The 27,034-nt window shown below is 39.0% G+C and overlaps 3 protein-coding genes across 8 annotated transcripts; 1 reads left to right on the top strand and 2 right to left on the bottom strand.

Annotated features, from left to right (window-relative positions):
- Positions 1–35: 35 nt before the first annotated feature.
- Positions 36–5,985, bottom strand: LOC109218603. Its single transcript, XM_019382982.1, has 11 exons — positions 5,676–5,985; positions 4,629–4,823; positions 4,453–4,537; positions 4,211–4,286; positions 3,825–3,998; positions 3,450–3,552; positions 3,233–3,342; positions 2,804–2,893; positions 2,589–2,669; positions 1,601–2,443; positions 36–504 (listed from the first exon to the last, which is right to left on the bottom strand). Exons 1-11 carry the CDS (start codon positions 5,959–5,961, stop codon positions 412–414), a joined length of 2,136 nt encoding a protein of 711 aa, XP_019238527.1. The 5' UTR covers positions 5,962–5,985; the 3' UTR covers positions 36–411.
- A 756-nt stretch (positions 5,986–6,741) lies between these two features.
- Positions 6,742–12,918, top strand: LOC109218598 (neutral/alkaline invertase 3, chloroplastic-like). Of its 6 annotated transcripts, none has more exons than XM_019382976.1 (8): positions 6,742–6,957; positions 7,347–7,425; positions 7,582–8,275; positions 9,132–9,297; positions 9,383–9,594; positions 10,554–11,047; positions 11,147–11,195; positions 12,313–12,918. In XM_019382976.1, the coding sequence occupies exons 3-8, from the start codon at positions 7,595–7,597 to the stop codon at positions 12,637–12,639; spliced, it is 1,929 nt and encodes a 642-aa protein (XP_019238521.1). In that variant the 5' UTR covers positions 6,742–6,957; positions 7,347–7,425; positions 7,582–7,594; the 3' UTR covers positions 12,640–12,918. The 6 variants fall into 6 exon arrangements, with proteins under 6 accessions (XP_019238521.1, XP_019238520.1, XP_019238523.1 ...); XM_019382975.1 differs by having other exon boundaries at positions 7,552–8,275; XM_019382978.1 differs by lacking the exon at positions 7,347–7,425.
- A 601-nt stretch (positions 12,919–13,519) lies between these two features.
- LOC109218600 (putative low molecular weight protein-tyrosine-phosphatase slr0328) lies at positions 13,520–17,309 on the bottom strand. Its single transcript, XM_019382980.1, has 5 exons — positions 16,850–17,309; positions 16,513–16,648; positions 16,265–16,332; positions 16,091–16,177; positions 13,520–13,937 (listed from the first exon to the last, which is right to left on the bottom strand). The coding sequence occupies exons 1-5, from the start codon at positions 17,225–17,227 to the stop codon at positions 13,869–13,871; spliced, it is 738 nt and encodes a 245-aa protein (XP_019238525.1). The 5' UTR covers positions 17,228–17,309; the 3' UTR covers positions 13,520–13,868.
- Positions 17,310–27,034: the final 9,725 nt, after the last annotated feature.

Genomic DNA, 27,034 nt, shown 5'->3' with positions numbered 1-27,034 from the left:
AAGAGAGAAAAAAAACATAAGATGTCAGCCACGAGAATTGCAACAGATGTTAATCACTTTACATCCAAATGTAGCTTTCTCATTGACACAATTGCCACCTAAAAGGATCTGCAGCTTTTCATGTTTCTGTTGAGCGGTTGTTATACAAGAAAATAGTTGCCAGCTGCTTCTTGGATATAATGTGCTCTATAGGGACTAAACCCTAGGTCCTAAACCCTAAGTGTCAATATTCAGATTCTACCAATGCTAGAGTCTCTATGCATCTTAGACATGTACCATGCATCCTAATCGAACAATGTCCAAAATTCAGATTACCTCTCGCTAGTAGAGACGTTTCCCTCTGGTACACTGCAGAGGACCAGCTACACTAATCATGATGAACAAGATCACATTGGTTACATTGCGAAACAGCTAGAGGAATGAATTGTAACCTCCACCCAACGGTATTTTTGGCTTAAATGTTGCTGATGCCACCAAGCAAGGACAGTGCTGGAAGCCCACACACTGATAAAATAGAAGCAAAAGAACATAATTACTCCTTATTATCAGTTGATAGAGAAGATAAAGAACTGCGGAGAAATAAGAAATGACATCAAAACATGGAAGGTGCGGAAAACAAAAAACCCCAAGTTTTTCAGGGATGTTGTGATTGTATTTTACACTATTAATGCCCTCACAACTAGTTACCTACAGCCTGACTTCGGATTGGCTATGAACTACAATGGTAGTAAGCATAATATTCACTGATATAAGGTAATCTGTGAGATATGGTTGATGAGCAAAATGACAGGAAATGTAGAAGGAACAATTTACTGTCATCAAACACACACGTTCCAGCTCCAGTTGCATGTCAGCCAATCTAGTCAACCATGCAGTTAACTATCAATATATATACACACGCCTGAGACATTTGTATTAGCGAATGTGGGGCTATTTTGGGTGACTTTTTGTCTTACTGCACAGCATGGTAGTTGATCGAGTGCACTCAATCTTGAAAAGATCCAGAAAAAGGAAAGGAGGGAAGACAAAGGGCCACAGAGTGTAAGAGGAGAAGGATCTAGTCAGTGGTGGCTAGTTATTATATAACCAAAAAGTTCTGCGCTATTATTATGATCTGTGTCCTTGTTCAGTGATGCAGTAAAGGGAAAAAACTAAGAAAACTAAACAAAATGAAACCGCGATAGAACATGGGTTGGGTCGTAAGTGTTTGTTAGAAGAAGCACAAAGTAGAGGATCAGTGCCTAAGAGGCAAGGCAAGCTGCGAAAACTGAACAGCCTAGATATTTCAGTAGGGCTCAAAGAGAGAATATCTCCACTTTATCTACTCCACTCGGATCAACCATAAATATTGGTCTAAACTGTTTTTCACCAGTCTCTGTAGGAAACTAAATCAAATGAGTAACTTGTTTGTGGTTGAACCAGCCTGTTCATTTATCAGGTTTGCATAAATATAATGATGAGCTGGCAATTGAAGCCTCACGCTTTAGGCTGAACAGAATAAATGATAAAGTAAAGCTTATCAGGAAGGCTTGTTAGCTGTAGGAAGAATACTATCAGATTAGTATCACAAAGGCAGACGTAAAAACAGGCATCAACTTACTGGTATGCTTAGCAACACCCCATCCACATTGACTAAGACAGGTAAAACTCTTCTTGCTGCGACTGGAATGGACTTCAATAAGAGGAGAGCTCTTTCAGCTGATTTCTTTGTACAAGCAGAACACAAGTTTATGTTGCTCATTGCTCGTGACTCCACTGAAAGGGAAAGTTCTTCTTCATGAAGACTGCTGCTATCCCCTCTCTTTGATAACGTCGCAAGGTACAACCAATCAGCATCAACCATGCAACGGACCCTGGCCACCTGATCATGGCCAACGAGACAAGAATTGCAAAAGTTCCATTTTTCTTCTCCAAAATCTTGGAATTGATTGGAGTTATTCATGGAAAATAAAGTGCAGGCATTTTGCTTTCTCAGATTCCACTTCACTATAAATCTGTTCATGAAGTAGCCAACTTTTTCAGGATGGAGTACTTTGCTTGGAGCAGAAGCTGTATATACTTTGTGCTGCACCATGTTTTCAAGCATAATATTAGTTTTAGACACGAAATTATTGCTTTCCTCTCTCTGTAGAGAAATAATGCTCTTGTAGGTAGATTGACCAAGAATCCCTTCCCTTTTGGCTTCAACTAGTATGGAATCAGAAGATGTCAGGTCCAAAAATTGCATTCCTAGTGTATTTTGAGGGAACTGATCTGAGTATGACCTCCCATTTGCTACAATTTGCTCTACCTCATTTGAAATAGAGCAGTTTTTTCCTTCAGTCAAGTATGGATTTAGAAACTCTAGAGCTAAATCAGCATCAGTAGAGCAGCAAACCAATACTTTAGTGCCTTTGGAGCCAGGAGCAGGACAAAGATAACAACCAGATGCAGTAACAGCGGTCTGTAAGGTGCCATAAGTGATATACATTCGACAATGTGTTATTGAAAATTGTCAGTCTTAACTTCAAAACAAAGGAATTTCTTGCCCACAAATGTTATATCTCATTTGTGTGTGCAAAGACGGAGTTAGATTGGATTATATTCACCTTGCATGGGGAAGTCCGAATGTAGTCTAACAACAATTTTGATGCCCTGCCTCTGACAGGTCTTTGCCTTTGTGAAACAAACTGCGATACCAGAAACAAGAGGCATGAGTAGGTATCTATCATTAGATATAGGTCGAGAAAAGCTGTCTACAACAAAATATCTTGTCTGAGAAAAATTGATTAAAGAAAGTAAAAAAAGATAAAGGTAGCAGTACCTGCAACAACAAAGCAATAAACTTCGAGAGAACTATGTCCTTTAATTCTGAAGGCCTGAGGATTCCTAAGTCAATCACCACATCCCCTTCCTGCTTCCCAGAAAATAAAAATTAGGGGAGTAGAGGCAGAGAATGAGAAAGAAAGAGAGGGGAACATCAGGTTATAGACAAGAAAATAAGGTTGAATAAAATGCTAGTGTTTCTGTTTTGGACAGGTAATGGACTGTGAAATGTGTATGTAAGGAAAATGGTGCTAAACCGCCAACTGACAACCAATATACCCAAAAAAAGGGCACGAAGTGATAGCAAATGCAGATAGATGTCATTTCTCAAACAGGTAGTACACCTGTTCCGAAGGCTATCATGTACCAATAGAGGGACAATGGCACGTTGGTTATAATGCATTCCCAACTCAACTCTAAAACTCACAGGCATGATAGTCACAGCTTGATGCATCAGGTTGGAACATATGCGGTCTACATGCAACCTTGTTCTCCGACAAGCAGCAATAAGTGCTTGCAACTCAGATCTGAAGATAGCTGCAGGGGAAAAAAGGATCAAGATACAGTAAATATAGGTCTCTTAACAAGGATTCTCCAAGACACTGGGTGCACAAATCAAGTCAAATGCACGAAAAACAACTCACGTGATGACAGGTCAGTCAATGTCATACGAATTCTATTACGAGTAAATAATGTGCTTCTGTTCGTGGGATCTTCAACCCATTCTTGATTGGCACCAAGACATATCTGCAATACAAGGTAATGCAACTTTAGAAGCTTCCAATGAACTAGCAAAAGAAATAACCCCCTCAATTTTTTAAGCGAAATGCAGAAGATGTAGTTTAATCATTTTAAGATCCTGATAAAACAACAACAACAACCCAGTATAATCCCACAAGTGGGGAAGATCCTGATGAAACATTAACCTCAAAAACTCTACTTACAGATTCAGAACAAGTCATTCAGAGTTCAAAGACTACTATGAAAATCCTCCAAAAAGGCAAACTGGAAAAACTAACCTTATACATATCTTCTTTAGAGAACTCCAGCAGAGGTCTCACCAATAAAATTCCATTGCCACTCGCTTCAGCACTTAAATCTGGACATGTACAGAACAGCTGTGAAACAAATGCCATTCCGGCAAGTCCAAGCACACCACTATTACGAGATAACCTGAGAATGAATAGTTCCGCCTGTAAAGTACTCCTATTAGCGATTGCCGAGTCTATTGTGTTAAAGCCTATAACGTTCAACTCACATTTGGATGAGGCAACATCAAATTATCCAAATAATATTAGCGTAACTCTTTTTCGATGTATTGACTTAACCAGAATGCATCTGATAAAGTGCTAATTTAGAAACATAAACATGCAATAATCCAGAGTAGAAGCTGTAATGACAATACCTGGTCATCTGCGTGGTGTGCAGTCATCAACACACCAATCTGATGCCGGATACTAGCACTTTGGAGAATTTCATACCTGAACAAATGACAAGGGACAAATTATTTACTCACAATAATGAAAAAATTGTTAACATCAGGATGAATGTAGATAACACATAGTCAATAAAAGACCAGCACACACAGATATTACAAGGCTCAGAAATAGCATTTAGCTGAAGAGAAATTGAAACTGTGGAAATCACCTCTTCTCGCGAGCTGCTTCTTGCAAGTGACCCTGCTTCGGCTTGCCTTCTGACCATTCACAGGAAGCAATCTCACATTTGATCCCTATACAAGGCCTACATTATATCTCTATTAAAAGGTGTTAAGCTATGCTATTAAATTCAAGACAAGAAAAAGAAGTTGAAGGAATATATACCCATGCTAGTGACTCGACGATGAACAAGGTTGGCCTCATCTTTACTCTCGGCACGCAGTCCATGATCAACTACCACTGCCAAAAGCCCGTCAATGAACTCATTCTTTTGAGCAGCAATACCAAGGCTATTGGTTTTCCATGCAGCAGTTAACACACAGAGGGCCATGCTATCAGGGCCACCAGAAACTCCCAAAACTACAGAAAAGGTTGAGAAGAAAACTCAGCTACATGGTCACGATAAAGACCATCCAAGAAATAATAGATTGTTGTTCTTAGTTGTTGAGGGGCATGTATTCAAAGTCCTCTTCAAGGAGTGTTAAGAAAATGAACTTTGGGCCTAACTCAATTCCAAAAACTAGCTCATGCGGTAAGGATTGTCCAAGCATATAAGGAAACAACAAACTATACCCTCAATCAATGTGCAACTCTAACACCTCCTGCACACCCAATGCTGGATATTTCGGAGCTTAGATAACATAACATGAGGGGCCAACATTTAATAAACCAAGAATAGGGATAAGTGAGGACCATGTAAAGAAAATGAAGAGGTGAGGATTGTCCAAGCATATAAGGAAACAACAAACCATACCATTGTTGAATTATGCCACCGTCTCATATAAAATCTTAACTAGTTAGTCAAAGCACACATTCACTGAATTAATTAGGAGGCCCTGGTTCTTTTTCATTAGACATGCACATGAAAATTCTTTTTGATGATGGATAGTGCTAACACTTGAACCCATGACTGTAGCCTGCTCTAATACCATGTTGAACATCTTCAGCATCTTATTTAAAAGTTTAAGCTGTTAGAGAGGGTACATATTTATTTCCTCAATTATATCTTCAGCACGCTGTGACTATAAATCATATGATTAAGGGTAAAATGAAAACTTTAAAGTTAAATCATTTCTAGATATAGAAAGATGACATTCTTTGGGGACAGACTAAAAAGAAAAATGTATAAAGATGCAATCTTTTCCAACTTTAGCCTCTTCTAAGTTCTACCTACAAAGTAAAAAGGGAAGGAATGGAGGGGGCAAAACTGACCAATACGATGATGGGGTCTAAGACCAGCCATAGCCATACGCTTTGAAAATGTCTCTGAATATGCTGACATGTCGATTGGTACATTTTCTTGGCGGCGACTGCAACAACTACACAGAAAGCGAGAAGAAGAGGGAGTGGAAAGAGAGAAACGGAAGTGAGTGGTGGAAGATGAAGAAGGGTAATTTAGGAATTTTGTTAAGCGTGAAGCTTCAGAAATGGAAGTTAAGAGTAACTGTGAGGAGGTTATAGTCTGTGGAGAAACCAACAAGCCTCGCGCCATTGACATAAGCTAAGCTTTGCTGTTGAGACTAGAGAGCCCGAGAGGGTAACTCTATTAAGGAGAAAATGATAAAGATAGTCCCCTTATGTTTGGGGATACTTTAAAATAGCCCCTGAAATATACTACTGAATAATTTTGGTACTTTAAGTTTGTCAAAAGTGATTACTTTTGATCACTGTCGAATACTTAACAAAATTTAATGGGTAGATTTAATAGAAATTGTGAAAAAATCAACCAAGAATTGTTACATTATTAAGGGTTTATATGAATAACAAATAAGTTATAAGAATTCTTACAAGGATAAGTAAAATAATGGAGATTAGTGCATAAGAAAGGTTAGTGTTACGAAATATAATTTATGTAAAATCTTTGAAATTATTAAATTTGTAATCATACTACTAATGAATTGTAAAATTCGTGAAGATCCTACTAGCACCTCCACCTCCCCTTCCCCTTTTTTTCCTTCTTTCCACCACCTTCCTGCCTTGTACCCTACCACTTGCCTAGACATAATTGGAAAATCAAATGACCAATTGCATATCTAAATTTTAAGTTATAACAAGAATTGTATTCTTCTTCCTTTTTTTTTTTTCCCTTCTAATTTGATGTAAGCCAAAAAAATTATAGCTTGTCAAGAAAATAATGGAAACAACCGTATGGTCCATAAAAGGAACTTGCCAATTGGCAAAAATGATGAAACTCTCCTTAATTCATACTTCCAATTTCTATTTTTATTCAATAGGAGTAGTACTATTTATTAATTCTTGTATATAAAAAGTAATAAATGGTTATACGAGTCCTCTGGCCAATGGCCGTGGGCTTCACGGTTAAACAAACAAATAAACTATAAACTCCCAAGCTACTTGTTTCACTGAAAAGCAGAACAAAGCCTCAAGATTTCCCCAGAAAATTCAGAAAACTCCAAGATATTTTGCTGCAAGATTTTACCTTTAACCAATAAAGCAAACATCTTTATAATCATATTCCAATCTTGTAAACTAGGTAAGCAAATTCAACCCCTTTTTCTTGTCACCACATATTTTTGTATTACTGCTCTCTCTTTTTTTTTTTTTTTTCTCCATCTTTCCCTGCTGAAAAAAACATAGTATTCATTTAACTACTTCACTTAGCAGGCTCAAGAATATCTATTTCTTTAGTAAAGTTTAGATCTTTGAGAGATAAAAAAAGGGATCTTTTCTTATACTTATCAAGTTTTCTTAGTTTGTAAACTGGTATGATGTCCATTAAAAAGGGTCTTTACGTTTAAGGGAATTGACCCTTTGGAGTTGTCACTCTGATTTTATTTAGAAAAGCAACAACTGTGACTGCAAGAATTGGTTTATGTCTGTTTAGCTTATTCAATTCTTGAACTTGCCAATTTGAATTTATAGGTTCATGTAATTTTTATAAGTGGTGCCCGGGCAGCTTGGGCGCATTCCACAGAGTACTTGCTACCTCTCACTAGCATAGGTACCGAGTAACGCTGTCACCAAGCTTAGGCAATTTACTGGTTCATGTTAAAGTTGTCCTTTCTCTGAATTAAATTATGTTATTTTATGCAAATGCACTGATTAAATCCAGAAGTTATTACTACAGTTGCAAAGCTGAAGGCATCATAAATTTCAGATTCTTACTAAAAATGGGGGCTTCAGAAGCAGCCCTACACTTTTTATCCGGGGAATTTTCATGTCAGTTCCGAACAAGTTCAATTTTGGCGAAATCGAGCTCTTTACTTTGCTATGAGCATTGTTTAAAAAGTAGAAATTTTGGGGACACGAGTTATCAGCAGATCAAGGGTTTAAGTAAGTGGAAATATTGCTCAAGGTTAAATGCTTTTCGCGGCATACATAGTGTTTTTCGCGTAGAAAAACTTCAAAATCAGTTCAATTCATTGATCTGCAATTGCCAACAACCTGAAAGATTCAATGAGACAATCATTAAGGATGGAAATGGGAGGTCAATTCACACAATTAGTTCAAACATTCCAAATCATGCTCAAGATGAACAGATGATTAAGCAGGAAAATGGAGCTCAGCTTTTCAGTAAAGGCCTGAAAACTGCTGCCACGGTTAATAGTGCTTTGCCTAGGACCAACACGGACTCTATTGAAGATGAAGCGTGGCATTTCTTGCGAGCGGCCATGGTTTATTACTGTGGCACCCCAATTGGAACTATAGCTGCTAATGATCCAAGTGAAGCAACTATGCTAAACTATGATCAAGTATTTATACGTGATTTTATACCTTCTGGGATAGCGTTCCTACTAAAAGAAGAATATGATATCGTGAGGAATTTCATACTTCACACACTTCAGTTGCAGGTAAAATGTTGTTTTGAGTTTCTGCTTTACCTGTTTCATATTGGAATGTGTGGCTTTTGTCATATTTACTTGTTTATGGTGATTCAGGATCCGTGTTGCCTGTTACATAAAGACAATTTTGGCTCGTCGTGATCCCAAACTAGTCTCCTTACTATGGAAGATAGTGTCTCTACATTGCCAATTCTGCTGGCAAATTTCCTTCGGATTAAGCAATTATATGTAATATCTGCTGGTCTGCTGGCCATTTTATGCCCAAGTTAACTTTGTGAACTCATTATTTATGCTTTCCCTACTTACTGAGTTTTTGCAATTTTTCTTGTTCTCGTATGTACTACTTACTCCTTTAACATGCATAATCTATCTTTAATTCCATGGCGTTGCATGTTGTACGATTAGCTGCAATGAGATTGTAACAGCCCAGCCCACTAGTGATATTATCCGCTTTGGGCATATACCCCCTAGGGACTGAGCGTCCTCGTTGAGGTTTGTCCCACCATCGTTCAAGGTTGCACGCGGAGTGGTCTGATATCATATGTAACGGCCCAACCCACTAGTGATATTATCCGCTTTGGGCCTAGGCCCGCACGGCTTTAAAACGCGTCACTAAGGTCTAAGGCCTGTTTACTTATATACCCACCATATCTCCCGATGTGGGATTCTCCTAGGGTGTCACATAGATTTAGTAATTCCCTGAAATGTGGCCTTAGGTTGCCATTAGTTAGAAGTAATTAAGAAAAATGCTATTGGACATGTGTGAGACTCATTAAGGAGATTCACTTTACTTAACTTGGTGAAGTTGAAAAAGTTTAGCTCTCATAAATTTTTTGCCCTAAGCATCTCGTTCTATTCCAAACAGAGTTGGGAGAAAACAATGGATTGCTATAGTCCAGGTCAAGGACTGATGCCCGCCAGCTTCAAAGTGCGTACTGTTCCACTTGATAATGACGAATCTGCAACAGAAGATGTATTGGATCCAGACTTTGGTGAGGCAGCAATTGGTCGGGTTGCACCTGTTGATTCAGGTATCTTTTGTAACTTTTGATGCATGTATTTTGTATAGAAAATTTAAGGTTATGTGAAGATTTTGACTCTATTAATTAACTCCAGGATTGTGGTGGATTATACTGCTACGGGCATATGGGAAATGCTCTGGAGATTTGTCTCTTCAGGAGAGGGTTGATGTCCAAACTGGAATGAAGATGATTCTTAAGTTATGTCTTGCAGATGGTTTTGATATGTTTCCAACTTTGTTGGTGACTGATGGTTCTTGCATGATAGATCGCCGTATGGGAATCCATGGCCACCCTCTGGAAATTCAGGTCTTTCCTTTTTTCTTGCCTGCAAGCAAGCTTGTCATTTTTGATATTTTTACCTCAGATATATTCTTTCTTCATTCTGATTTTTCTTTTTTTTTTTTAAAAAAAAATTATACTTTCCCATGGAGTATTGGCTGAATTTTACTTTTCTTCTCTTTCTCCCGGTAAATCTAACTATTGTCATCTGAAGTTGCTTTACATACTTATCTGATGTCATTAAGTCATTCTTTCGAGCTCAAATTAGTAGATGCGCCAGCCTCCTATCATGACTTTTCTTCTAGCTTACAGAGAGGAAATCAGTTCTAATTGATGTATTGAACTTTAAAGTGCTGTTACCTTACTGTCTTCCTCCATAAGTTGTATGCTGCTATCTCGTTTTATTTTTTTCCTCTTTCTTGGGACTGGAAACATCGTCATTGACATTTTACCTCTCGGGCCTGACTGACATCTCTGATTAATCATGCCAAAGACCTAACATCTAATTTTTGGCTATGATATGAGGGTGATACTCACCTTCTAGTTTCTAAAAAGAAAGGTGTATGTTCTCTCTGATTACATATGCCATCGTAAGTGACCTCCCCAATCTTTAATCTCTTTTAGTAACACCATCATTTGAATGATCTCAGCAAAAAGTGCAAGTTTATCACCAGATATAAATATCCAGATACAATTACCTTTATTGACAAATAGGCCAGAAGGAGACGAAAGGAAATGTCATATTATTCAAGTTTATATACTCGTTACAGGTTCTAAGCTAATCATATTACATGGTCAATATTCGATTATAGGTTTTTTCTTGCTGTAACTACAGACATGCCTATTGGTTGTACATATGCTGGGTACATGTTACAAACTCTATTTTCACTTTCATCGCTTCTTCCAGCTATGTGTTTGTGTCTCTTCTTCCCTTCCAAGAAGGTTCTGCATAATTAATTATGTGCGTGATGTTTCATGGTTTGCAGGCATTATATTATTCAGCCTTACTTTGTGCACGAGAGATGCTTGCTCCAGAGGAGGCATCAACAGACCTTGTTAGAGCACTTAACAATCGGCTTCTAGCATTGTCATTTCATATCAGGGAATACTACTGGATCGATGTGAAAAAATTGAACGAGATTTATAGATACAAAACAGAGGAATATTCATATGATGCGATCAACAAGTTCAATATATATCCGGATCAAATTCCTCCCTGGCTGGTGGAATGGATGCCTAGTAAAGGGGGCTATCTTATTGGAAACTTGCAGCCAGCTCACATGGATTTCCGGTTCTTTGCACTTGGGAACTTATGGTCCATTGTTAGCAGTCTTGCTACAATAGATCAGTCACATGCTATTTTAGATCTTATTGAAGCCAAATGGGAGGACTTAGTAGCTGATATGCCACTAAAGATATGTTATCCTGCTCTTGAGAGCCAGGAATGGCGCATTATTACTGGCGGTGATCCGAAAAACACGTAATGCCTTATTTTCTTTTCTATTTATTTTATGTAGATTGTTTTCTGTCCTCGTCGTAATTTTCCTCGCTTATACTTTTGTTAATACTCGTGGTGCAGGCCTTGGTCTTACCATAACGGAGGATCCTGGCCAACTTTGCTCTGGCAGGTAAGTTTACCATTCTTCAGTATGCACACATATGATTTCATGCTTTCAGCACTTACAGCTGTCATCACTTCCTAATTCCTATCTGAGAAAGAAGGGGACTAATTTTGAGTTGTTCCTTCAGAAATGGTTGTGATTAACCAAATGCTGCTCACCACAAACCCATGTGATAGGCAGATGTTTAGTCTATATTGAATAATCATTGTTTAAAAGGAGAGGGTAGAACCTATCATGGGCAGCGTTAGTCTTAAGGAATGGGGCTTAATCCCACGATTTTTTAGTGGCACCCTATATACAAAGCACATTTTGGTTGAATTCAAAAGTAACCCTCGACCTTCAAATCCTGAGTCCGCCTCTGATGGGGCAGATGCCTCGATGCTGTAAAAGGTGAATCCTTCCACCCGCCCCCTTGCTGAGGCATTTAACAGCATTGATATTTTCCCCGATGGTTGCCTAGTGGTCCGTTAATTTATTCCTGTTTACGGATTGCCACTATGAGTTTCACCCACAAATGTATGAGACGGATGTTCACAAGCTTGATATACTGCATTGTCTTGGAAGGAAAATTTAAAATTCGGTGTGACATATAATGCAGTAGTTAAGGAAAAGTGTAATCTGTTTGTTTATGGTTTAACTTTGAAGATGCCTTTAACTTAAATGCATAGGAAGAAACATCACGGGAAAGGGGCCTTTACCACCAGACAGAGACATAGAGTGGTTAATGATCTTCGATAAATCCATAGATGATAAGATAGAATAAGCATCAAACTGGGTTTTGCTTTCTTTACTCTGCTCATTTTGTTTATAGATCTCCTACCCTTTATCAGTTAATCACAAAAAGATCTGAAAACTGATTCCTTTTTTGGTGCTTTCATGTTTTTCTGGATTATGTACTAGGAAATGAATCTTTGGCACTGAAGTCATGCTTTTTAACTCTATGCAAGACATGAGCTATACATGTGTTAGATGTAAATGTAATGTAAGAAGTAGGCAATTTTTAGTATATAACCGCAGCTGGAATGGTGTTGTGTCATCTCATATGAGCATTCACAGAAATGTTTTAACATATAGTAGAATCGAAAAAGATGGGCTGATTATTATAAATGTGAACTGTTTCCAGCTGACAGTGGCATGCATAAAAATGAAGAGGCCAGAAATAGCTGAAAAGGCAATTAAGATTGCAGAGAGACGCTTAGCGAGAGACAAGTGGCCCGAATACTATGATACAAGGCGAGGAGGGTTCATCGGGAAACAGGCACGTCTCTTTCAGACTTGGACTATTGCAGGATATCTAGTGGCAAAGCAACTTATTGCCAATCCAGAAGCTGCAAAGATTTTAATCAATGTGGAGGATACAGAACTTCTAAGTGCCTTCTCAAGCATTCTGAGTTCAAACCCAAGGCGAAAACGTTCACGAAAAGGAGTCAAACAGTCTTTCATCATATGAAAATTTTCTTTTTGTTACTTAAGCTTTTGTGTAATATTGGTTTGAGATGAGCTTAAATGTAACGATATGGTTAGTGAAGATTCATATATATGGGATTGAGACATAGTTGTAGTTGTTACTTAAAAAAGCGTTTGTATAGTTACTATATCTGCGCGATATACCGCTGATTGAAAATTTGTGGCAACATGGCATATGAAGGTGCTGTCCTGTATCAATTTTCCCTCTGTAAATTCATCATAATCCCAGCACATTGTATCTGATTTTCTTTTTCATATTTCACTTCCCTGTCCCTGTTGGAGCAGTTATCTCCACAAAAGTAACCGGGAACCTTTTTTTTTTTCCAATACGTTTATCAGTGGCAGATTACAGGGATCTTTAAGTAGGCAGTTGCACATGTATTATCTGATATTGAAATATTATTTGCAAGTCAATGTATGTTATACAATTCTGTCCATTTTTCCAACTTTAACTTGAAATAGAGGATTTGAAATTGAACAACTTGTTCGGAGAGTATTTCAAGTGAAATAAGGACCTCACAACTAGCAAGAATGCTCAAGTTCAACCTAAACAAGTGTCATTAAGAACCCCTTTACCATAAAAATACATGGTCAAGGAATTGTGATCGTTGAAGAAAGGAAGCATTGTGTCAAAGTTGCCAGCTCCACAAAGTTATCTCTCTTGACAAGATAAAAAGTTTCATATTGGAAGTGAAATGCAGGCACTGAATTAACACCAGCACTTCATGGAAGTGGGGACCTGATAAAAATGCACATTATTTTGGTATTTAGCTTGTATGCTCTGCTACTGTCACAAGCAGATACATTTGCTCATTTAATTTTGATGCAGTAGTTTTTTAGCATGTCCTTAGAACAAAATAGCATGCGCAAAAGAAGAAAATTCTCTTGACCAAATATCTGAAGCAGAATTGGCATGTGATAATGCATCACCTTGCTACAAGACTTCTTCACGAACGAGCCAAGGGGAGAGGTGAGAAACAGGTCAAAGTACATGAGTAGTGTCAAGATTCACCTCTGTATATGTATATTTGTACAGATCTTTGCTTGACCTTGTCATGTAAACAATAAACACAAAGCAGAGCATATATTGGAATCTGGCTTCACAAGTCGCTGTAGTTCAAACAATGAGGAAAGAGTGCATGGTATACGCTTTAAATAACCAATTTCCTATTTGGCAGTAAGAATTCTGGTGATAAAAATAGATCTCTGAGCCTAAATTTTCTTCTCCACCACAATGCTTTCCAACAGTGAATCACAAGCATCTTCAAGCAGATCTAGTACCTGTGAGCAAGATGTGGTGGAGTTGAGCATTAGATGCATGTCGCTTTGAGCATCAACCGCAAGATTAATGGCTAACAAATGCAAACTATAAATCACCCAAATAAATGGTGCCACACATAATATATAGACAGTAGCAGCAAAACACCGTTATATTAAATAAATAGGATCTTTTAAGAGCTTCAGAAGGGCCCCATTGCAGAAATTCTTATCACCGCAAAAGAGATTTTGCTTTTAAGGAAAAGGCTTTCTTAGCATTTTCTGTAGAAATCATTCAACAGGAAAGAAAAGAAAATTGTTCCCGGCTTATTGAGAAGACCTTGGTACTACGAGCGTATCCAAATTTCTTTTTAACTCCTTTTCACACATTCAAGGACTTAGCAGTTCTCCAAAACACCTCCCTGGATTTTTCCAACCAAATATTTGAAAATGGCCATTGTCAATAGCCTAAATTGTAGGACTCCTATATTCTACCTTGAAGACACCTACAACTAAGGCTGATGAAAATGGGATGACAAAACAAGCATCAAGGCTCATATGTAGGACTTATTTCGTAAGACCTGTAGGTTATATGAAAAGCAAGAGGCGACACGAGTTATGATCTGAGAGAGGAAAAAGTCCTACTTTAGAGTTTCAAACATGCGGGGTGGAATCCGAGGGGTTCGCTCACATGGTTAATGGTTGGTGGGACTTGTTTGTAGATAGGGGAATCCTGATAATGTGTCGGCTAGGACGCTGAAGCTACTAAGTTAAAATTGAGGAGCAAAACACTAATTCCTTTTGGATGCCCTGAGAAGAAGATTACACACTTGCTGAATAAGATAATGGTTTTGGTAATATCAGGAGGAAACGAATTTATCAGACTGATAAATTGCCAGAGAAGGTTGATGCTGCTATGGAGCTAAAAGAAGTGGAAAAGCTGGAAAAGATATCCTGGAGATAAATTCTTCTAAAAATGGGAAACGTGCATGGAAGGCATAATCTGGTTGACATATTAAAAATTGTTAAGAAATTAAACAAAAGAACAGCAATATTGAAAGAATTGCAATATAGAACTTTCTTGATTTCATTTGAGCATATATAACATAAACTTCAGTGCCTCCAATTGCAGAATTTCCACTGAAAGGTGCAAAGTTCATGTGGACCAGGGTAGAGGAACCAAGGTCAAAATCAGGATGACAGATTCCTGGCTTCCGCCAATTAGGAGGAGATGGCGGCGAACATGGTTCAAGTACCTTTACGCAGATTTGCTTCAGACCACTTATCCATTATGCTAGACTCTACCAAAGTGAGAAGAACACGGGCTCCTTTCACGTTAGAGAACATGTAGTTGAAAGAGGGGCTTTGGAGGCAGGAAGTCACAGTGGTGAAGCTATCAAGTCACTGGAGTCATTCCATCTAGCAATGAACCTGAAGCGCTTAAAAGGGAATTTAAGGGAACGGAACAAGGAGGTGTTGGAGAGCGTTGAAGTCAAGATAAGGGAGTTAATGGATGAATTCAGGGAGATAGAGGGACTGGAAAGGGATAAGGGAGTTAGAAGGATAGAAAAAATGAGAAGGTAAGAAGTGAAAGGAGAGTTAGCTACAACGGATATAACTCAAGAGGCCATTCTTTAGCTTCTTTCTTCTCCTTGCAGCCTAAGCTATTAAGAGGAAAGGTAATATGAGGTTAGAAGCTAGATAAATTGCTTTTGCATTGGGTATTAATGCATGTAAAGATAAGTATTGCTGTTGTGTGCATATTTCAAATAGCACTAGTTTTTCGAGAATAGGCTTCTACCATAAGAAAATGACAGCAGGCTGTACTATGGATAACACATAAACTAAGCATAGTAGGCCAGACCAAACTGAATGGTGTCTCCTGTTTATTATCCATTCTTTCCATGAAAATGTAGTTAACAATTGTGTTTATTATCCATTATTCATTCTGCTGCTGCATTGTTTGAGGTATAAATTGGCAGAGTCTTGTGAATTAACTACCAAATTCAAGCCAATAGAATATAACCTTCTGTGTTAGAACTATCATAATGCTCCAAAAGTTAACAAAATAAGCATTAGTGAGTTTCTCCCGTATAGCCATCTAAAATGTAAAAATCAGGCAGCTTTTGGGTTATTTCTCATGTCTTAACAAGATAAGACGGATTATCAGACATTACCTTCTCAAAACCTTGAGCTCCACCATAGTAAGGGTCTGGAACTTCAGTTTCTTCATGCTTCTTACAATAGGAACACATCAAGCGAACCTGAACGTTAAATGCACTGTGAGAACAACAGATTTAAGAATTGCACTTGATAACGAATACCAGCGTAAGATCTATATATTAGCAAACCTTTTCAGGTGCATCAGCAGGCAATGTCTCTCTATGGATCCACCTCTCCAAAGCTCCAAGTATATCAGCTATGAGGGGGGAAATATCAGCTCTTGTTACAGTACATATGTTCAAACAATCAACATTATCACAGAAGTTGTGAAGCTTAACATAAAGGGTAGCACAAACCATGAAAAGAATCAATAAGAAAGAAAAGCTAAAAAATACTTCTCCAAGAATTTGACAAAGGATTGTTGCAAAAAATCCACCTTTGTTTTGCTCATCCATAGCAAGAATGAGATCAAAATCTTTGAAATCAGAAGGCCTAATTGGCCTAGATATAGAAGTTATCGCAATTCCACGCCTTTTAGCAGCAGCCCTCATTCTTGGGTCAGCTTCATTTCCCTTTTAAAAAAACAGAACAGAATTAACATAATCAATTTCAAGAAAGCTTCAAAACCATAAAAGTTACAACTTTTTTACAGACACCCAAGTGGATACACCACATGATAATTAATAGTACCAGCACAATCAATCTTAAACATGATCAATTCCAAGAAAGTTCCAAACTATATGTATATTTTAAAGACACCCAATTGGCTATACCTCATGATAATTAATAGTACCAGCAGAATCAATTTTAAACTTGGAATCAAGTCCTCTTTTTTTGACCAAGTCGGTAAAGACACCTTCAGCAGCTGGGCTTCTGCATATGTTACCAAGACACACAAAGAGAACAGAGAATGGTTTGGTCTGCTGTGAGTTTGCTTCTGTGTTTGATTCTTGGGATGCCATTGGAGCTTTGATTATTACTCTTTTATGGATTTTTACGAGAGGGTCTGAGTGTTGAAGAAATGGGTATTTAGAAGGATGAAGAAAGTTTAGAAATGGGAGTTTCAGAGAGTGAGGGGAGTGAGAGGAGTGGCAGTTTGGTAATTTTGAGGTGATTGGAATGGTGACTGTACTGTACAATAAGGACCTCATCACTTGACTTCTCGGATGTTGCAATGGTGGTTGGTCTTGGACACAAGTTCTGGTAACGCACGAATAAAGCTAAAGATATGTGAGAAATGAGAAATTATTTAAAAAGTGTTATGAACAAAGAATACTGCATAGAAAAGTCAAGCGAGAGAGAATTTTTATTGATTTGAGATTAATTACAATGGAATATGATTTCTTTATCAAGTAACAAATCCTAAAATCTCTGCTAAAATATAGATATTTACCTTAAATAAAATTCTATTTATAACACTGCCCCTTAAATGTCTATTCAACAAATAATGTACACATATCTAATAATATGCCTTTTGGTTGCCTCATCAAAAAACCTTGCAAGGAAAACCTAGTGGGACAAAATTTTGTAAGAGAAAAAGAGTACAACGCGTATTAACATCCTTGAGCCTTCACATTCCAATCTTGTGCACTAGCTTCTTGAAGGTTAACGTCAACAGAGATATGATAACTCCAATAAATATGTTGCACCTTGAAAATCTTCGCTATCACATTATCATGCTTATAGTTATAGCAAGATACATATGTGCGCAAATAGCACTTAGAAGTGTTATGTCATGTGATCTTCTATATCACTTGCCTCATTTATTATGAACATTTGCTCATCTTCTTTATCAAGAAGTTTATTTGAAACCGATCTGTCTATACGCTTTAAACGTACGATAGACTTTGTCCTTCTAGGACTTAATATGAGCATTTGCAATGAGAATATAGTTACTTTCTTTGGGTCAGCAAATGCGTCTGACATGCTTTGCAATATATTGCAAATAAATTATCTTTTAATGAACTTCAAGTTCATATTATCTTATTCGAGGATCTAGATGTACAAATGATAATTCATTCGATGTAACTTTTTCTCAACTGTTTATCTTGTCTCCCCCCTCATGTTAGGAAAACTAACTTTCTTCCTCAACTTTGGAAACACATCTTTGTGCGTTATGGTGTTAATCAAAATATACACCGCACATAAATAATAATAATAATAATAATAATAATAATAATAGTAATAATAATAATAATAATAATAATAATAATAATAATAATAATAATAATAAGATGGAAGTATTTAGTTCATGACCCTGAACCACTTGTGAGGGAAAAATGTATTATACTTTCGTATATAACGTATATCAACTAATATAAATAATTCGTTCTCATAAGCAACAATTTAGTTATTAAGCGGAGGTACTCAATAAATTATTTTGCTAAATCAACTATGATATAAACCAAATTATCAAGATGAGCTGTCTTGAATAGAAAATCTGAAAATTATGCTCTAAATTTAATTATTGAGCAACTTACCTCGCAAACACCAAGTTGCAGGTTAATACTAATCGCACATGCAACCATTTCATAGATGCATCTTATGTGGTATACATGACAGGTGAATGAGCCCATCTTCACCTTTGATATTTTCAGCATTCGTGGGATTCAATCCCAATTTTAGTTGGTCTATTAATTAATGAGAACAAGCAACATAAGAGAATTCATAAAGAACTTTCTAGTTCTTTTTTATTTACCCATGTGAATTCTCTTTTATTTTTGCACATCATACTTATTAATATGGCTAAACCAATTATGCCTACTTGATAAATTATCAATATTGATAAACTTTAAGTTTACACCATGACGTGTGCAATTATGAATAAACTCCAAGTTTATTATGATATGGGTTTTTATATCAATAAACATCCACTTTATTGTGATATTCTTTTATTTGTAGTACAAATTGAAGAATAAAGCGGGTAACTTTTCACATACATATTTGTAGGCATACAAAATTTGTTGGATTTAAAACCATAAAATTAATTTGGTCTATATTTTAAATTCAAGATATATTGGTCCAAATAAATATTATGGGCTAATATGATTGAATTAATTATATAAGTCCAATATATATGGATTATTAAATAAATAAGTCTTAATCTATTGGGATAGCCCATTTAATTGGGCTAAAGTGATGAGCTCACTTCATTAAGCCCAAGATGACATCTTCCTAGAGGCCCAGTTTGGTGCCACATGTCAAATGACGTGGTGCGCCAAGTCAAGCGGAAGAGCCAATAGGACCATGCCACGTGTCAAAATGACAAGGCATGCCCAGTCACACTAAAAGGCCAATGAAATCGCGCCACGTGTGCAAGTGACATGTTCTGGCCAATCAAATGCGGCCATGTCACGCTTGAATTTGATTGGTCGGAAAGAATTTGTTCTTATCACAACTCCTCCCTCTTCCACAACTATAAATAGGGGTCTTCATAACTCAGAAAAGACACCAGAAGCTATAACAAGAAGCAAGAGAGAGTTCGTGGATCAAACGCCGCAAATTTCTCTACAAGTTTCAAGCTTCAAGCAATCAAGTTCAAGCTCAAGAACGAAGAACAAATCAAGTTCAAGCTCAAGAACGAAGAACAAATCAAGGTCAAGTTCAAGCAATCAAGCTAAAGCTCAAGAACAAGATCATCGTTCGTGGCGACAACTACATATTCAAGATCAAGCTCAAAGGCCCTTGAATTTATTTACTGTCTAAAAGAAGAATCAGAGGATTCATAGAGATTGTACACTCAAAATATTTAAAAATAAAATACTACGATTGTTTTTCTCGACGCAATTTTATTGTCTACAAATTCTGGCACGCCTAGTGGGACAATCTCTACCTCTCATCTCAACTTTTCATTCACCAAATACCAAGAACATTGAAATGGCTTCAAAGAAAATCAACTCCGGTTCAACTTCCACCAAGGTTGCTAACTCCAGGTTCTATGCTGATGTGGAAAGCATCCTCGATGTCACCTTTGGAAGCTTCGAACCAGTTACGAGGAGCAAAGCAAGCTATTTAGGACAACAAGAACCCCAAGTGCCGTCCGCATCAACCCCTGTTTTCGGATCTTTATCCTCAAAAGGAGCAAGATCTTCCACAAACGCATCTGAAGGAGGAAGCGATGCTGCTGAAAAGATCAAGAAAACTCTTGCTCTGCTTGACCTCTCCGGCTCCAAGCACTCTACTATGAAGGAAGATGATGATGCTTCAAGTGATGGATCCTCCCCACTTACACCACATAGCGTGAGCCAATCAAGGATCAATCTGTGTGAAAATCCATGCTACTCTCCGTCATCCACGACAATCATGCAAGCCATGGTGACAAACACTCCATCTATGGAGGAGCAGTTGGCAAACTAAACGGAAGCAATCGCTGGCTTGACCAAATGCATGCAAAATCAAGAGGCTAGAATTGACAAGCTAACAGACAGGGTGGGAATCTTGATGGAAGAAGAATCTACCCATGCACCCGGCAAGCTCCCAGAAGTTCTAGAGAGTGACTCTCCCCCAAGACAAGCAGCATCCACTAAGGCTATCCCTGTCTCATCTGAAGGGATGATTCCAATCGATCAACTGAAGGAGTTCATTGAAGGAACCATTAAGAACAAATATGAAGTTGCTGCCAAATCCTCTCTTACATATGCAAAGCCGTACACTGCAAGGGTCGATATGTTGAAGATGCCTGCTGGCTATCAACCTCCAAAGTTTCAACAGTTTGATGGTAAAGGTAACCCAAAACAACATGTGGCGCACTTTGTTGAGACATGCAACAATGCTGGGACTTATGGAGATTACCTCGTCAAGCAGTTTGTCCGCTCATTAAAAGGAAATGCTTTTCATTGGTACACGGACCTCGAGGCTGGATCTGTTGATAGCTGGGATCAACTAGAGCAAGAATTCCTCAATCGCTTTTATAGCACACGACGCATTGTGAGTATGATAGAGCTTACAAATACTCGTCAACGAAAGGGGGAACCAATTATCGACTTTATCAATCGTTGGAGGAATGCAAGGCTCAACTGCAAAGACAGGCTTAGTGAAGCTTCAGGCATAGAGATGTGCATCCAAGGCATGCATTGGGGATTGCACTACATCTTGCAAGGTATCAAGCCTAGCACATTTGAAGAACTTGCAACTCGTGCCCATGACATGGAATTGAGCATGGCCTCCGCTGGAAATGAAAGGCTGCCCATCTATGAACCTCGCAAAGCGAATGACAAGCAAGAAGTCAGGAAGTGGGGCAAGTTCGTACCCAAGTCTGAAAGCAAAGAAGCTATGAATGTCAATACATCACCTATGAAGTTCACGACGAAGGTGAGCAAGAAGCAGAGTATGAAATCCACTTCTTTTCAAGACAAGCCAAGTGGAAAGTTGACTCTAAAAGAAATGCAGGAGAAAGAGTACCCATTCTTAGATTCTGATGTGCCAGCCATTTTCGAAGAACTCCTCGAGTTAAATCTCATTGAGCTTCCAGAGATGAAGCGACCAAATGAAGCTGGGAAAACAAATGACCCAAATTACTGCAAATATCACCGACTTGTAAGCCACCCTCTGGAGAAGTGCTTTGTCTTCAAGGATAGAGCCATGGACTTGGCTCGCGAAAAGAAGATCGTGCTTGAAGATGAGAAAGCAAGCGCAAACCAAGTCTCTATCACCTTTGGCTCATTCAGTCCGGATGACTTATGTGGTTTTTAAAGAAAGTAAAGATGAAGAATTACTGGAGAGCGACAAAGCTGAAGTCAATCAACCTGATGATGATGAAGGTTGGACATTGGTGACTCGTCGTAGGCACCACAAAAGGATCCCACGAAAAGAATCAATAGAACAACCAACAAGGAAGATGATGGTAAAAAGACCAACGAACAAGAATCCAGTTAGGCATTTGAAGAAAGTAGAAGTGGAGATGCACCATTCTCAAAAGCCACGAAATCCAGTGACCTTGGAGGAGTTTTTAGCAAGTTGGTTCCGCACGAAGATTTCCCATGAGGGCATTGATGCCTCTTGTTGCCATGCTGACAAAGGGGAAGAAAAGAGTGATGACCTACCGTTGGCTCCATCTTCGGAAAAGCCCATCGAATCCACTCCTCAAGAAGTTAATGCTTGTGAGGAAAAGGTCACGTTCACAAATGACGATCTTTTGCTAGGTGACACTCCTCATAACCGCCCATTGTACCTGGTTGGCTATATGTGCGATGAAAGGGTAAATCGGATTTTGGTTGATGGAGGATCCTCAGCGAACATTTTGCCAATCCACACTGTGAAAGAACTTGGTATTCCCATGAACGAACTCTCAGAAAGTCGTGTGATGATCCAAGGATTCAACCAAGGGGGGAAAAGAGCCATAGGCGCGATTAGGCTGGAAATCACTATTGAAGATATGCAATCAAGTGCATGGCTGCATGTGATCGACGCGAAGACTTCATACAATGTTTTGCTTGGGAGACCTTGGATACATGAGAATAAAGTAGTTCCATCTACCTACCATCAATGTTTAAAATACTATGAGGGTGAAGTCGAGAAGACGATAGTTGCTGATGATGAGCCATTCACCGAGGCTGAGTCACACTTCGTTGATGCAAAGTTCTACTTGAAGAACCGCATTGTGAAGGAGCTGAAAGCTGATGATGGCATGAAAAGCAAGAATAAAGATCCCTCAACTAAAAGAGAAGAGGTGACTACTGGTGAAGCCAAAGCTGTTAGTAAGGAGGTACAACCCAACGCGAGTAAATCTTATAGAGGGAATATTACGTCTTATGGCAAGAAAGTAAGTACGGCGCTCCAATATGTCCCTAAAAGGAAGAAAGATGAAGGCGAATCATCTAATCGCCAAGCTAACATGCTAAAGGAGTTCTCTTGTTGTCAAATGAATTGAGGCAGTAAAGTCGTCCTCAATGCCGCTTGCAAGGTTTGTAGCCCAAAATTATTTGCAGAATGTGGCACTCCCTACAAAGCGAACAGATGAAGGTTTTGACCTTAACGCTTACAAGCTATTTGCAAAAGCTGGATACAATCCCAATGAGCCATTAAAGTTAGGGAAGCTCCCACTGGAAGCCACAACGAGGCAACCACATGAAGGTTTGGGATACAAGCAACCGTCACCAGTGCGCATCTCAATAAGAAGGGAGAGCAACAATTATATCACTGTAGAAGATGAATCAGCCGCTTCTAACAAGCCTTCTGTCTTTGATCGATTTGGAAGATCACCTGTGAGGACCTCCGTGTTTGAAAGATTGGGTCCACTAAAGAAGGGGAACAAGTTCCGGAGAAATTTTCAAAGCATGAGAACACCCGCTTCACCCAAAATCCAGGAGATCTCTAAGGATTTCCAAAGTTTGGTTCCTTCTAGAATGAGGCTACAAACAAAACTTGTGGTTTCATGTAAAGAAGTACTGAAGGTAAAGCCATATACTGTGATCTATACTAAGGAACGTGATGAAGACGAAGAAAGTGTGGGTTCTTCGTATCATGTTATTGTACAAGTCGAGAATGGTAGATAATGCGAAATTGGAGGATGTTTCGTCGTGTTATCACATATCCTTCAATGATGGGGACCCTCAAGAACATGAAGATGCGAAAGATGCTCCACCTGAACTTGAAGAAGGAGTGAAGACGACAGTTGATGCCTTAAAAGAAGTTAACCTTGGCACCGATGAAGAACCAAGACCCACCTACCTAAGTGCTTTACTTGAAGCTGATGAAGAGAGCACTTATATTGAGTTACTCAAAGAGTTCAGGGATGTCTTTGCTTGGAGTTACAAAGAGATGCCTGGCTTGGACCCGAAAGTAGCAGTCCATCACCTTGCAGTCAAAAATGGTGCTCGTCCTGTTAAACAAGCTCAAAGGCATTTTAGGCCGGACTTGGTTCCCTTGATTGAAACAGAAGTTAACAAACTCATCGAAGCTGGCTTTATTCGTGAAGTTAAATACCCAACGTGAGTTTCAAGTATTGTCCCTGTAAGGAAGAAAAATGGCCAGATTCGAGTGTGCGTTGACTTTAGGGATCTTAACAATGCGTGTCCGAAAGATGAGTTCCCGCTTCCCATTCCATAACTGATGATCGATGCTACTACTGGGTACGAGGCAATGTCATTTATGGACGGTTCGTCGGGCTATAACCAAATACGCTTGGAACCAAAAGATGAAGAGCTTACTGCATTCCGTATCCCAAAGGGTATTTATTTCTACAAGGTAATGCCTTTTGGCTTGAAGAACGCTGGTGCTACTTACCAAAGGGCTATGCAGAATATTTTCGACGATCTTCTCCACAAGAATGTCGAATGCTATGTTGACGACTTGGTGGTGAAATCAAGAGAGAAGGGCGACCACAGGAAAGACTTGAAGATGGTATTTGAATTGCTCCGGAGGTACCAACTTAGGATGAATCCATTGAAATGTGCCTTTGGAGTTACTTCTAGAAAGTTCCTTGGTTTCATTGTCCGACATCGAGGGATCGAAATTGAAACAAGCCAAAGTGGATGCCATTTTGAAAATGCCTGAGCCTCGAGATATCCATGAATTGAAAAGTCTGCAAGGAAAGCTAGCATACCTTAGAAGATTCATATCAAACCTGGCTGGGAGGTGCCAACCATTTAGTCGCAAGGCATTCCTTTCAAATGGGACCAATCTTGTAGCAATGCTTTCGAAAGTATCAAAACCTACTTGATGAAGCCTCCAGTTTTAGCAGCTCCTATAGCTGGAAAGCCATTGATACTATACATTGTGGCGCAGGAAAGGTCTGTTGGAGCACTGTTGGCCCAAGAAAATAGTGAGGGGAAAGAAAACTCTCTTTACTATTTGAGCAGGATGATGACACCTAACGAGTTGAATTATTCGCCAATTGAAAAGTTGTGTTTAGCGCTAGTCTTCTCAATTCAAAAGTTGAAGCACTACTTTCAAGCTCATGTTGTCTGTCTTGTTTCTAAAGCAAATCCCATCAAGTTCGTGATGTCAAAACCTGTTCTTAGTGATCGACTAGCGAGATGGTACCTCCAATTTCAACAATTTGAGATTTTGTATATCCCTCAAAAGGCTGTAAAAGGACAAGCATTGGCAGACTTCTTGGCAGATCATCCGATACCTGATGACTGGAGCTAACTGATGAACTACCTGATGAGGATGCAATGGTCGTTGAAGTTCAACCTCCATGGAAGATGTACTTTGATGGTGCTGCGCATCGTGGGGGAGTCGGGGCTGGCATAGTATTTGTCACTCCCCAAGGTGAAGTCTTGCCCTACTCCTTCACCTTGACACAACTCTGTTCCAACAATGTTGCTGAGTATCAAGCATTAATACTTGGGCTTGAAATGGTTGTTGATATGAAGCAATTGCAATTGCAAGTCTTTGGTGACCCCCAATTAGTGGTCAATCAACTTTTGGGTAGTTATGAGGTTAAGAAGCCTGAACTACGCCCATATCATGATTACGCTAAAAAGTTGATAGGGTGACTCAGTGATGTGACTATTCAGCATGTGCCAAGGAAAGAAAATAAGAAGGCTGATGCTTTAGCTGCCCTAACTTCATCATTAGCCCTGCCTGACCAAGCGCAAAGTTACCGTCTGCCAAAAATGGGTAGTACCGCCGCCAAATGAGGCTGAAGGTGAAGAAAACAAACTCAAGCATCTTGTTGTTGTTTCTGAAGTTGAGAAAGAAGAATGGCGACAACCCATTATCGACGACTTATGCTATGGGATACTTCCAGAAAATCCGAGGAGAAGGACTGAAATCCGTCGTCGTGCACCTCGCTTCCTTTACTACAAGGATACTCTATACAGAAGGTCGTTCGAGGGAGTACTCTTGCGATGCCTAGGAGAAGAAGAAGCTCTCCAAGCTTTGCAAGAGGCACATTCTGGGGTATGTGGGTCACACCAGTCTGGACCAAAGCTTCACTTCCATATAAAAAGGATGAGATATTATTGGCCAACGATGGTAAAAGATTGCTTGGACTACGCTCGAAGATGCAAGGCTTGTCAATTCCATGCGAATTTTATTCATCAACCTCCTGAAGTGTTGCACCCGAGTGTTGCATCCTGGCAATTTGACACTTGGGGATTGGATGTTGTTGGACCACTGCCAAAGTCCTTTGGTGGGCACCTATACATCTTGGCTGCAACTGACTACTTCTCAAAATGGGCTGAAGCTGTTGCTCTTAAGGAAGTAAAGAAGGATATGTTGCAAGTTTCATCCGAGTAAACATTATTTATCGCTTTGGCATTCCTCGTTACATAATAACAGATAATGGAAAGCCATTAGATAATTGGTTGATGAACAAGATTTGTGATCTCTTTGGCTTCAAGCAACGTAACTCTTCGATGTATAATGCTGCCGCCAATGGTCTAGCTGAGGCATTCAACAAGACTCTATGCAACTTGTTAAAGAAAGCCGTCTCCAAATCCAAACGAGATTGGAATGAACGTATGGAAGAAGCTCTATGGGCATATAGGACGACTCACCGCACGCCAACACAGGCGACTCCTTATTCACTCATTTATGGAGTCGAAGCCGTCTTGCCACTTGAGCGTCAAATACCTTCGTTACGACTGGCTATTCAAGAAGGGATCACTGATGAAGAAAATACCCGACTTCGATTAGCAGAGTTGGAAGCTCTTGATGAAAAGAGATTGGAAGCTCAACAGAGTCTTGAATGTTATTAAGCTCGACGGTCTCGCGCCTTCAATAAAAGAGTTCGCCCGAGATCCTTTCAAGTAGGAGATCAAGTCCTTGCCGTACGAAGATCCATAATTACTTCCCATAAACCTGTAGGGAAGTTCACTTCAAAATGGGATGGGCCATATGTCGTACAAGAAGCTTACTCTAGTGGGGCTTACAAGCTGGTTGATGCAGCAAGTTTTTGAAGAAGTATTATCCTTGAAGTTGCAACGCTCCTTGACGCACGAGCCTAAACTGCATGTTGCCACACTCCTTGCCCGCATGAGTCTAAACTGTGTACGGCCCCATATATATAT

Source organism: Nicotiana attenuata, unplaced genomic scaffold (assembly GCF_001879085.1).
Source record: "Nicotiana attenuata strain UT unplaced genomic scaffold, NIATTr2, whole genome shotgun sequence".
NCBI classification, from domain to species: domain Eukaryota; kingdom Viridiplantae; phylum Streptophyta; class Magnoliopsida; order Solanales; family Solanaceae; genus Nicotiana; species Nicotiana attenuata.
Note: the sequence above shows the minus strand (reverse complement) of the source record. Positions and strands in the feature narration are given on the sequence as shown.

What these genes read in the sequence shown, in the direction of transcription:
- LOC109218603 (XM_019382982.1), bottom strand. Translation starts at nt 5,961, where the DNA reads ATGTCAATGGCGCGAGGCTTGTTGGTTTCTCCACAGACTATAACCTCC. An exon ending in TTCGGACTTCCCCATGCAAG is followed by an intron (nt 2,444 to 2,588) that starts GTGAATATAATC and finishes GGCACCTTACAG; the next exon opens with ACCGCTGTTACTGCATCTGG. An exon ending in GGGTGTTGCTAAGCATACCA is followed by an intron (nt 505 to 1,600) that starts GTAAGTTGATGC and finishes CTATTTTATCAG; the next exon opens with TGTGTGGGCTTCCAGCACTG.
- LOC109218598 (XM_019382973.1), top strand. Translation starts at nt 7,502, where the DNA reads ATGTTATTTTATGCAAATGCACTGATTAAATCCAGAAGTTATTACTAC. An exon ending in GCCACCCTCTGGAAATTCAG is followed by an intron (nt 9,595 to 10,553) that starts GTCTTTCCTTTT and finishes CATGGTTTGCAG; the next exon opens with GCATTATATTATTCAGCCTT. An exon ending in GGCGGTGATCCGAAAAACAC is followed by an intron (nt 11,048 to 11,146) that starts GTAATGCCTTAT and finishes CTCGTGGTGCAG; the next exon opens with GCCTTGGTCTTACCATAACG.
- LOC109218600 (XM_019382980.1), bottom strand. Translation starts at nt 17,227, where the DNA reads ATGAGGTCCTTATTGTACAGTACAGTCACCATTCCAATCACCTCAAAA. An exon ending in TATGGATGAGCAAAACAAAG is followed by an intron (nt 16,333 to 16,512) that starts GTGGATTTTTTG and finishes CCCCCCTCATAG; the next exon opens with CTGATATACTTGGAGCTTTG. An exon ending in GAGCTCAAGGTTTTGAGAAG is followed by an intron (nt 13,938 to 16,090) that starts GTAATGTCTGAT and finishes TCTTGCTCACAG; the next exon opens with GTACTAGATCTGCTTGAAGA.